This window comes from Aedes aegypti, chromosome 3 (genome assembly GCF_002204515.2).
Source record: "Aedes aegypti strain LVP_AGWG chromosome 3, AaegL5.0 Primary Assembly, whole genome shotgun sequence".
Lineage (NCBI taxonomy): Eukaryota > Metazoa > Arthropoda > Insecta > Diptera > Culicidae > Aedes > Aedes aegypti.
The window spans coordinates 322,198,567-322,210,706 of record NC_035109.1 but is presented as its reverse complement, the minus strand read 5'-3'; the positions used below and the strand labels follow the sequence as shown (position 1 = coordinate 322,210,706).

The window sequence follows — 12,140 nt, the reverse complement described above, 5'->3', positions numbered from 1 at the left end:
ATTTTTTTTCGGAGCGACAAGCTGTCAAAAATTTGTTTTGATCGAGTGTTCTCGATAATCTGCTTGCGGCGTTAACGCGTTCCCGCAGGTTCCATTGGAAAATATTAATTTTTGGACGAATTTGGCTATTATTTAGACAAACTCCATCAGGTAACATAAAACATAATACATAGTGATCTTCCCAATATAATAATCGATTGAAATTTGATTCATTTAAGGCCCGAAAATGATCATACCGGTGCGGTGCTTCACATGCGGCAAGGTAATCGGCAACAAATGGGAAGCCTATTTGGGACTTCTACAGGCCGAATACACGGAAGGGTAAGTCTAAATGACCTCCGACAACTAATTTTCGAGGGCTCAATTCAATGTTTTAATCATTTATTTACAGTGACGCTTTGGATGCACTCGGATTGAAGCGGTACTGTTGTCGTCGTATGCTGTTGGGTCATGTCGATCTGATTGAAAAATTATTGAATTACGCTCCGTTGGAGAAATAGTTTTGTCGCTTAGTGGTATCGTAATGTTAAGATTGTACATGTTTAACTATATTGGGATTCCTGAATAAACGAGTATTTTAAGCAGTGATTTTGTGTTGATTTGTTTTACAATTTATGAACTGAGTTGGATTTTGATGGTTATGTTTGGGGTTAGCCTGGGCAACCACCTATGTTCGAATTAGTTCCAGTGCATTTTCATAGATGGCACTGACATGTTCGAATTAAAATTTCGATTTTTTGCACAGTGCTATGCGAAATGTAAAAAATCGGTCAAACTTTGTTGATACATTTTTTTTTGCTTTTTTACTTTTGTGAGTCATTATTTACCCATGTGTTCGTGCCCCAACTATCGAACCAGATGAAAAACGTACGCTTGCAGTTTTAACGCAATTAAAATTGTTGATTTAACATCACAATTTTGTATATTGACAATAATGACCTTAAAACTTTAGGATATTTTTCAGAAAATAATTTTCAGTTTAGTATGTAAGCTTCATTTTTTTAAACTTCTAACATAAACGCATCCCCATACCGTAACCTATCTGCATTGTCTTTTTACTAAGTAATACGTTTACCAAGTCTGTCATCTTAATTTTGCAATGATTATTTTTTCCATCCCAGTCGTACAAAAAATCAACTTTATTTCAAAAAGGATTGTGATATAAATTAAGATACTTTGCAATAAATATTACACTTATCATACTTTAGTGCTATATTATTTCTTCTTAATTTGTTTGTAAATGAATTGTACAATTGCAAACCATTTCCCAAACAGTTTACTCTAGAGAAAACCTACTGGGCAAATGTGCCGAGAAAAGATAATGTGTTTTCCAATAGCAAAATAAACAGTTCAAGCAAATTGAATGCAATTATACAAATATATGTCCGATGCTGAACTGTAGAATGTTCTGTGTTTTACCACTAAAATACCTGTGAAACTAGATCCGCTAGTAGTTGGCTCGCGTGAGATTAATTCATTCGCTTGATGGTCGTATTATTCAGCTTGAACTGCCTGTTGGGGCCCGCGAGGCCAGCTAACGCTCCACCTAAAGTAGTCGATTTAGAAGCGATATTTCGACTCCCTTCAGTAGGATAAACTTTCGGCGGTTGCTGAAGCAGTTGCGACTTCAACATTGAATTGTTAATATCGGTAGTTCTGCTGGTGCTGCTACTGGTCGTGGTGGATTCAACATTTCCTCCAACATTCATTCGCGTTACCGTCGATACAATGGTTTGCACTTCTTTCCTCTGCACTATTACGGCCCGCGGTGGACTTGGCCCACTCGTCTTAGGGGCGATTGGTACGTATCGAGTAGGGGCACTGCCACTATTGCTGACAAATTTCAAAGAGTTGCTACCAACAATGATCCTCTGTGGAGCCTGCTTGTTAGCCATGTTAGTTTTTGGTTTTTGGGCGGTTTTAACGGTAAATGTGGCGGTTGGCATCTTTCGAACAGCCAAGTTGGGTTTGATAGCAACCGTTTTAGTTTGCTGAGGCGTTCCATTCAAAAGTCTGGGTGTCGTTTGCTGCGATGTGCCAGGGTCCGATACTAAAGATTGTACGTGAGCAATTTTAAGTTGCGGACCTGTAGCCATGGCTGTCAATGATGGAATTGGAGCCCCGTTGATGGCGGATACATTTTTCACCGATAACGAAGGTTTTGCGGGAGCTGAATTCACTATTGTATTGGCATTCTGTACGGCTGATAATTGTTTCGTAGTAGGTGATATCACAATTTGATTCTGTGGAACATTTCTGCTTCCTGTTTGAAGCGCTGAATTACTATTTTGACCAGCTGGTGCTACAATGGAGCTTTGAATGCCGGTCTCGTTTTTCCTTTTGCTGATGCAAATTAGTTTTTGAGCGCCGTTGATCTTGGCTTTCACAAGATATGACTCATTTTCGTCGATACCGCGAAAGTGCTTTACAATGTTCAGAATATCTTTTTCGCTAAGAGTTTGCTCCGGTTTTCCAGGCAGCGGGATACTAGTAGATGGCGCCATAGGTGATGAGGTGTGCATGTCGTCGTCGTCATCGATTTCAATCACGTCCATTGGGATGCTAGTATCAGAGACGGGGATCAAATCCGGTACACTAGAAGGCAGATTCTGTTCCACAGGAGTTTCTATCAGCTGGCTCATAGGTCGGACTGAAATAGCCGGCTTTGTAGCAGTTACAGTATTCTGATAACTAGTATCAATTATACGACTGTACAGCTCAGAATTAGTAAAAACGCCATTATCGATAGGTGCATCAATTGCTCCAACACTGAGATGGCTCAGTTCTTCAATATCCTCTCCTTGTCCGTACCATCTCTCCAAAAGATTCGTCAATTCTGCATCGAGGTTTGCTTCTCCTTCAATGCGCGGGGCTACTACTGAAGAAGGCATAGTCTCTTGAGTCGAAATCGCAGGCTTCGGTTGTTCCTTTTCCTGCACCTCAGTTTCGACCGATTTGGAAGTTTCCGGCTCTTTTACGGGAGGCGGTGTTGCAGCTTTGCAGATCTTGATTGAGTTATTTAAACGGTACTGTTTCGCTTTACGTTTCTTGGACTTTTTATACTTATCCCTTTTAGGACACGAATGCAAATTTAAAGTCTCCTCGTGCGTATACTGCCGAGAGCAAAATATGCACTTAAACTTACATGAGATGGTGTGCTCTTCGAATGACGATCTGCTGTCAAATTTACATCGACATTTATGACAGTACACTTGAATGGGATGCCATGTATCCTCGAAGGTACCGGTTGCCTTCTGATAGATAGGTCCGGACACTAAAAGGTGACCCAGCTCGTACCTTTCGCTCAACGCTTCTCGGAAACGTTTACTTTGCATGCAGTCTTTCAGTTTGAGTAGCATGTCCACTGGGGAGGAGATTGGCCGTCGATAACCAGGCCTCGAATCGATGTAGATGCCCTCGTCTGAAATGAGTGAACACAATTGTTTTAAGTTTATCAACCCGGTGGTTGGAAGCCTCACTAATAAAGAAATAAAAAATAAACGGTGGAAACTGACATTTTAGACATGCAGTTATTGGTTTCCCTTTAAGCCCGACGGATGACCCTGTGAAAACGTATCAGATCCGCTGTACAGCGCACTTGCATTCGGATGCGCTCTAATGTGCCGCACTTCTAAAGTGGGATATCTGGCATGAATTTCAAGAAAAGCCTATTTATAGTTAACATAATTTTCTATTTCTTTACCGAATTTATAATGGTTTTGATGCCTTCAACTCAATTATTATGATTGTCCAAGGAATGCTCGCAAAAATGGAAGTTTCAGTAACATTCAGTCAAAAGTTGATATAATGGTTTCATTGTACCTGTAGCTCCCTGGGATATCCAGAAGTCGGTTGGCTGTGGTACAGTGAGATTTTTTGAATGTGAGGATACTAATTCAACCATAATTTGGAGTCTGTGTTGGAGAAATGTCGAACCGATCTAAAAAAATCAAACTTTGCCAAAGAAAGATAGATGCTAAAATGAGAATAGTTTGCAAATCGTGAACGCAATGCAGAAAGGGCAGATGTTGGCAGCTACCCAAACATTTTCTGACAAAATCTGACGTCGCCGCGCCTCAACAGTAGCGTCCTTGGCATCAAACGTTAACTCAAGACTGAATTTTGAAGGGGAGAGGAAACGCAAGGGCCATGGCCCGGTTCTCCACAAATTCGGAAAACCATAAGTGTCGAACCTAGACACTTTTAAAAATACTACCTATTACCACTTTTTTTTGTAGACATTTATCGTGTTTAGTATCATAACGGCGTATCTGCAAGTGATCAATTACCCTTCATGAATATTATGTTTCACCATTCGAATGATTTTTACTGATGTTCTTGTATAGCGCATTTCTTGTACCACTACACTTATCGCCACATTTTACACTAAGAAGTTTAAACCGCTTTTCTTCATAATGCTCTGTAAAATCAAACGAACATCATCTGAAGTTTTCAAAGAGAAAAATGATGGAGATACGCTGTTATGATTCTCGGCGCGAGATTTGTCTGTGAGGGGCACATTGCATATATTGCTCAGTCACCCCCTGCAAAACCTTCCCCTGCATAAACTTTAACTTGTTTACTTTGAATAACAAGCTCCCCCATAACATATTTGAACAGTTCAAAAGCCGAATAATCGCCAGATTTTATCTGACGTTTAGTAGGTCAATGGTCGATGAACTTAGTACGTTGGTGAATTTTTGATTCTACATTACAGATTACGCACAACAAACAGGATTTTTTTCAATTCACCTGAGCACTCTAAAACTCGGCCTCACTCAGGGTCAAATTGGTAATTCTACAGTACAAACTTGTGAACTTCTGGTGTGTTGCAGACTCATCTCTATTGATTGGCGTATTTCCAAGTCACCAACAACAGAAATTCATCGACTATAGCGCTACCAGTGTTTCCCATACATTTGGTCGGTTTCCTCTGCAAACGGCTTGAGGTAGGTAGGTAAATACAGTTTAACGTGCCTTTCAAGACTCTCTCATCCTGTTTCGACACGGAGTTGTGTTTGTACTCCTAATAGTCACCTCTAAGAATTGTTAAGTAAACTTACCACAACCCCCTGTTTGCAGCTTACGCCGAGGGCAACTCTCTCCGAGGAGATTATTCAATGTATCTGGATAATCTATAGTGAAGAGCTTTGCAGTTCTTCACTATCCAGCTTTTTACGCTAGCCATGCTATAAAATCTTTGACAGAAGCTGACTATCACCACTGAACTGAAACTCGAAAATAAATCCTTAGTAACCCATATCTCACTGAAATAATTTTCGTTGCTTTTCTGTCACTCAAACTAAAATCTAATTCCGATTCGTATAGATAATGCTTTAATCGCTTAATAATCATTCTCTTTTGTTTTTAGTAGGATTCATTTAGATTGTGACGGTGCATTGACTGCATTCGTGTGAATTCGAAGAGTCCAAACGGAGTTATAACGGCCGTCTTCGAAATATCCACCTCTTCAACCGGAATCTGATGGTACACCCTCTCCAGATTAAGTGTGGTGAAAACTGGCACAATCATTTGGTTCGGGTAGCGATACTCTCCTACGAATCTCCATTGACCGTTCTTCTTCTGCACACAGTGTAGAGGGCTGGCCTAACTGCTGCTGGAAGGGAGACATATTCCTAACTCCTTCTTGTTTGAATGTGGTGGGTAATGTCAGCGTTAATCGTCGTTTTGATACTTAACGGAAGCGTGACGTCACGGAACTCATTGCAGTCAATTTTTTTTTCGTTTTTTACAAGGGGGAAGTCTGCAAACAGATCCCCTGAGAAGGCAACTCAGGGAATGCGGGGATGACGCATCAACGACGACCCGAGAAAACCAGCCTATGCACTGTACTTGAGCAATTCTTTTAGAATTGCTCAAGCGATGAACAGTGCATTGACATGACCCTTGGACTCAGACCCTTATCTCCCCGGAACCAGTAGGAAGACATGTTTGTAAGCTCAGAATGATTATTGTATTTGCAACTGTTAATTTAGATAGTTAAGCTAAGGGTTGGTTATTGTATATAACTTTTTGAATAAGCAGAAGTAAAGCACGAACGCAAAGTAATGACCTTCCATCCCATCTTCAAGTGCTCCCCACAAGCACAACACTTCATTCTGGCACTTTAGAACATCCTTCACACAAAAAATCTGCCTCGACCGATTTGGCCATACGCGCCCATACCCCTTTCTGAACCAGAGGACAGAACCAATAATGAATAAGATTATTTCCGCAAATTCAAACAAAATTTTCGTTTGATTGACAGAAAGAAATACAATGAAATTTGACGGTTCGTCAAGGCATGCTGAGGATATATTTCCAAGTTTCAGTTCAATGCTGATAGTCAGTTAAGTTACATTGCCTAATCATCTCAGGGCTCCAAAAAAACGGCTTGAGCTTAATTAGCCGTTCATGGTTGCTACTCCAGTATCGCCAAATCAGCTGCACTTACAAAAGTAACCAATCAGACGACTGCTTGAGACTAACAGGCATCCTCTGTGTGTAAGAGCCAGTGATCTTATATTTTTAGGCAACAATGACGTGTACCACGTCAGAATGCAGACCAATTAGGGGACGGATAGGAATTGATGTTGCACTTAAACTGCCCCACTGTAGACAGTGGAGTTCGACTGCATCTACACCAGTTCATGCGGGACTGTATGGGTTGGGGGTAAGGCAATTTTATGACTGAGAGGTTTGCAATTGGTTAGTAGACTACATACGCATCAGGCGTAAGGAAAGGCGTGCTAGGAAATGAAGCATAGAAACAGCTTTTTGTCCGATTGCTATGAACGAATAGTGTGACAGATTAGGAGTGGAAGACATAAGCGAGTGATAGATCAAATTAGAAAGTACAAGAAAAGGGACAGGCCTGAGATTGAAGTCTGCATGCAACTTCTGCAAGCAAGCAGCAGCTATCGCCCTTAGACCACCGACCCCGTCATAGATCGGTTTACTCCGCAAACAAACCTAAAACTCGTTGTTGGCCTTGAGCTTGATGGATTCCTCCTAAATGTACACAGTAATTTCAGAAGTAAAATGAACAAATTTTGGGAATGTAACATATTCCTTTTAACCATCTGCTGCGTGATGTGAATTCTACTCATCGATTCGGAGAAAAACCAATACACGCGTTTCGAAAATTTCGATTTTTAACTGAGTTGGTAATTTATTCATTCTTTGATGGCAGCCGACCTAGGGCAAAAATACCATTAGTGGTGCACCTAAGGGAAAACTGCTAAAACATGGTGATAAAATCATGAAATATATGATTTTAACGTATCAGTTGATAGAGATCAAATTGTTCTATCATTCAATGTATAAAAATCACGATTAATTTGAAATTTCCCTACAAAAAGCCTCGCGCTATTAATAGGAACACTGTTCCTTTAGTGGAGGTATGTTTTAAGAATGGTTTCTTTAGTGGCGCAAACCATTGATTTCTTATGAGACCCGCCACTATAGGTACTGATGCAAAATAATTGTATCAAATAGTTTTACGGTTAAATTTCATGAATATTATTCTATTACTTGTATCATTTTCGCATCGTACATCATATAAAAATATCACATAATCATTTATTAGTGCGAAACACGCCAAAACACACTACCTCCACTATAGGAGCTACTTCCACCAAGGGAGCGTTTGCCCTATTCATTTTAACTTAAATATTTTGACCATTGAATAACACAATTTTACCACTGTCATCGTTAGTTCCAAACAAATGCCCACAGATGTCCCACCTGAACCCTCTGCGATTCGATACCGTGAAGTTCGAAAAAATCGAGATTGGAGTCTTCGCTAAAACCTCCATTTTGGAACACCCATCAACAATGGTCCAATCCCCTCCCCCTGACCCATCATCCAATACATCGAACACTGAATAAAAACTCACCATCGGACTCCTCTTGGAAAGCATCATCCTGCGCTTCCAGAATGGTTTGATTCATACCCGCCAGTGCCCGCTTTGTTTTGTGTCGATCCAGGTGCGTTTTCAAGTTGGCCACATTCCGGTAGCACGGTAAGCAAACGTAACTAGAGCCCCGGTGGGAATCCTTTATCTGCGGTAGAAACAAAGATCATAATCAATCACTTCCCACGGACAAATTCCTCCGTTTTTTTCAGCACTCACGCAAAAGCCGTAAACATCCAGGACCAGGTCCGCCACGTCCTGATCCTGGTGCAGGTCGATCCGGGCCGTTTGAGTGCTGGAGGCATTCTTCAGGCAAAGCCTACACAACTCTGTCACATCCATAGCGCCAGGAGCCATCACCCCAATTCCCAATCGGCAAATAAGCGTCCGCCTCCGAACGGAAGCCCCACTATTTCAGCACATACAACTGCACCACAATCTTTACTTCCTGAATTTACGATCCAATTTCGCGAAAAGGTAAAAAAAACTGCGGTTTAGTCGCAAAGAAGCTAAATACTTTTCTTTTTTCGGTAACCTGCGACGCGTACGCCGATGATGACGGCTGCCAAGAAGCGAAAACAGTCGCGCTGACACTGACCTGACAGCGGTGAGGGGGGCCCTTCACGAATGTTGCAACATGCATGCAAAGGCAAAATATTTTTGTGCTGTCAGTATATACAGTCAACTCTGACTTACTCGATATTCCGTATCGCGATAACAAGTTAGAGAATCAATGGCGATCATGGGGATTTTTGCTCGTTCACTGAGGCAAATGGACTAATATAGATTCATTCACAAATTTCATAATGCTGAAATAACCATTTTTAATACCCACGCTTTTTATAGGAATATTTTATGATTTTTGTACGATCCGTAACATTTCGATGACACCCACCCACCCCTTTAGTGTTATGAAATTTGTGAACAGACCCTATCAAAATACGTAGAAATCGTTTAATAAAATTCGCTCAAAGAAATCGGGTTAAAATTAATAAATTTGCCTTATGCAACCAGAATTTTGAAAACAAAAAATCTGTTCGCTGCAACCTGGAATAGGGTCCTAAAGCCCTGTCCCAATTTTAGTGCCAAACGCTTAAGTTTAGACCAAAAACACATGTTTACTCAATTTTCTAATTTTTGCCGTTGGTTTAAGTCCAAAAAACATTTTTTTAGATTTTGTCACATCCTTTGGCTTAAATTTTGGGTGTATTTTGTTTTCCGTGTCCCTTACGAAATGTCAGATAGGAACAACCCCAGTGGTCGAACTAAAACCCCTGTGGTGTTTTTGTCGACTAAGCGAACGTCAAACATGATCAAAAGTGTCAAGGTTCATTTATGGACCAAATTTTTAAATTAAAGTTTAAACATGATATAGCCATTATTTGAGCGGGAAAAATTGCTAAAGTAGTTACAGTAACATGCTTTTTTGTGTTATTAAATAAAAACAAGATTTCATTAAAAATTTTAGGACCCAATTGATTCAAGAACATTGCGATCGATAGGCTAGTGCGTACACCACGCGCCTATCAACGCCTTGATGGCGAGTGATGCTAAAACGATACATAACGCGTTCGTATTGCTATAATCGTTCCACCTTTCATAAAAATGTATGAATTTCGATAGTCCAGTTCAGGCTCGGGAACTGTGATCACATTTGCCCCAGTTCATCGATTCTGGCAGTCAACCAAAACACAACGCAGCAGCAGCATCAATACCATCAGGCGTTGCGCTGCCAACGGTTCACACACTGTTTGACTGTTTTTGTCTCTCCACTATGACCGTTTTCGGGCAGCCATCTCGAGGTGAATGATCGATTTATTTTGTTGAACCTGATGAATGTTTCTCAATGAACTGATGGAAATGAATCCATATTTTGATCTATCTTGAAGTAGTAAAACTGTTCAATTGAAATTCAAAACTGATTTAATTTGTCGATGTTCGAATCAAATAAAAATGAATTTAGTATCATTTCAAACTAAAAAAAATCAATTCGAGTTCGATTCGAATCGATTCAAAAACATCGATTCAAAGGATTCGATCAAATCGGTGAATCGATTCGGCAGTTCAAATGTGAATCGATTCAGTAACATCGATGTTATAGACGAATTCGCCCAACGCTAGGTAAGATACAAGGCTTGCACTCCGAAGATTGAAGGTTCAAATCTGAGCCTGGCGGAAACGTTTATTTTAACTTTTTTTTTATTTAAAATCAAAACATGCAACGTTGAATTCAAGTGCTGTTACCTTGATATTGTCAAGATATCATATGTGCAAATCCAAGTGCAGAACTATTGATAGCATCGTGCCTATTTTTTACCGTGTAAGAGCATCCTTAACGCTCAACGCTCCGTCATCGTAATCATCGTCATCATCGAAACTTCAAAAGCAGTTTTTCTGATCAAAACTGAAAATTTTTCGACGAAAATGTGTTCACCATGTTGTGGTTGGAAAATTGAATACAGTGAACACTTTTTCCTGTAAATTTTCTTGACTTTGAACGAAAAAACTGCCTTTGAAAATTCCGAAATTGATGACGGATCCTGCCCCCTTAACGGGGGCGACTAAAATGATCACCCACAGAGCTGTCATTTTAGTTTAGTCACTCATTCTCACACCGGTCGCTACTATATTTACCCGGATAAAAACGTATCATTCAGTGAATGGAATAAACCATTAATGTACAATATAACGTATTGGATACAATACAGCGTATTGTAATTGAATGTCGAAGCAATATTATTCTTGTTTGGATATACAATTCAAAAACAATATAATATATTGTAACAGAACATTGTATTGTTTTCAATTGGTTTTATACCTTACAATTTTGGTCAAATTCCTATTTTCGCGTAAAACAACTGTTGCTTTTTTCTATGTAGCTTTGCTGAAAGAAATAAACAAAACAAGTTCAGAAAGCAAGAAATGTTGGGTGAAAAATATTCAAAATGTTAAAATAAGTAGATTTTTAGAAGTCACTTGACATTAGCTGTAACGACGAATGCAACCATGATACAGTTCGTGGAATTGTTTTTGTATTGTACAACAATACACGAATTGCTAATCAAGACAATACATGAACATTATATCGTATTGTATTTTAAAAATGTTTGTATGAGAAAATATCTATATTTGTATTGTTACGATACTTAACCACCCATACATTATATTGCAAAAATCTCATATACCATACAGTGAACTGTTCACAACAATATATTGTACTGTAATTGTATTGTCATTTTACATATACTGTATTGTATTTCCAATATATTGGATGGTACTGTTACAATACGTTATATTGTTTTTGTATTGTATTTTTTATTCGGGTAGTAACTCGTTTCCGTACCGATCGTTGCCTTTTAGGTCAACATATTGGGTTGTAAAAGTAATGGTGATCATTTCAGGTTGGGAATTTTTTTGGAACTCTACTGGAATATCTATTATATTGTGGTGCGGAATCATTATAATTCAATCGGAAATACTTGTGAATCTGACTACAATCCTTGGGATTCCGACTGGAATCCTTGGGATTCCGGCTGGAATCCTTGGGATTCCGACTGGAATCCTTGGGATTCCGACTGGAATCCTTGGGATTCCGACTGGAATCCTTGGGATTCCGACTGGAATCCTTGGGATTCCGACTGGAATCCTTGGGATTCCGACTGGAATCCTTTGGACTCTGACTGGAATTTCAAGAGAAGGATCTAAAAAATCCCAAGGATTCACGTCGGAATCCCATGAATTCCATTCGGAATCCTCAGGATTCCGGTTGGAACCTCAGTATTCCGGTTGGGTTGAAATTTTTTAGGAGAAAATTCTTCGAATCGGAATCGAATATTTTAAATATTTCTCCCGGATTTCCAATAATTAAATAATTACATCAGATTCCTAGTACTCTTATCAAAATCTTGAAATTTCACCCGAATTTTCAAAACTTCATAATTTCCACTTTATGCGCATCAGATTTTCAAAATTCCCACCAGAATCTCAGAACTCCCACTGTATGCTTAAATTAAAATCGAATAGCAGCGCTACTATCGCGCAACTAAATTTGCTCACCCGATGCTTCCCGAAAGCAGCGCTGTCTTTTTGCTACCCCGGTTAGCAGCACCCGGTACGGATCAGCGTAATGATGCTGCGCAATGTAATTTAGTTTAGTCGCACACAGTTGAAGTTGCTCTATAATGAAATGAAAATGCAAGCACGTTTTTCTCGAAATGTATTTAT

The 12,140-nt window shown here is 39.6% G+C and overlaps 2 protein-coding genes across 2 annotated transcripts; one reads left to right on the top strand and one right to left on the bottom strand.

Moving 5' to 3' along the window:
* LOC5565337 (DNA-directed RNA polymerases I, II, and III subunit RPABC5) lies at positions 1-588 on the top strand. The gene is made up of 3 exons (XM_001649636.2): positions 1-150; positions 219-321; positions 392-588. The coding sequence occupies exons 2-3, from the start codon at positions 227-229 to the stop codon at positions 498-500; spliced, it is 204 nt and encodes a 67-aa protein (XP_001649686.1). The 5' UTR covers positions 1-150; positions 219-226; the 3' UTR covers positions 501-588.
* Positions 589-1,121: 533 nt separating this feature from the next.
* Positions 1,122-8,521, bottom strand: LOC5565341. Its single transcript, XM_001649637.2, has 3 exons — positions 8,136-8,521; positions 7,899-8,064; positions 1,122-3,421 (listed from the first exon to the last, which is right to left on the bottom strand). The coding sequence occupies exons 1-3, from the start codon at positions 8,271-8,273 to the stop codon at positions 1,470-1,472; spliced, it is 2,256 nt and encodes a 751-aa protein (XP_001649687.2). The 5' UTR covers positions 8,274-8,521; the 3' UTR covers positions 1,122-1,469.
* Positions 8,522-12,140: the final 3,619 nt, after the last annotated feature.

What these genes read in the sequence shown, in the direction of transcription:
- LOC5565337 (XM_001649636.2), top strand. Translation starts at nt 227, where the DNA reads ATGATCATACCGGTGCGGTGCTTCACATGCGGCAAGGTAATCGGCAAC. An exon ending in CAGGCCGAATACACGGAAGG is followed by an intron (nt 322 to 391) that starts GTAAGTCTAAAT and finishes ATTTATTTACAG; the next exon opens with TGACGCTTTGGATGCACTCG.
- LOC5565341 (XM_001649637.2), bottom strand. Translation starts at nt 8,273, where the DNA reads ATGGCTCCTGGCGCTATGGATGTGACAGAGTTGTGTAGGCTTTGCCTG. An exon ending in TGGATGTTTACGGCTTTTGC is followed by an intron (nt 8,065 to 8,135) that starts GTGAGTGCTGAA and finishes TTTCTACCGCAG; the next exon opens with ATAAAGGATTCCCACCGGGG. An exon ending in TTTCCAAGAGGAGTCCGATG is followed by an intron (nt 3,422 to 7,898) that starts GTGAGTTTTTAT and finishes CACTCATTTCAG; the next exon opens with ACGAGGGCATCTACATCGAT.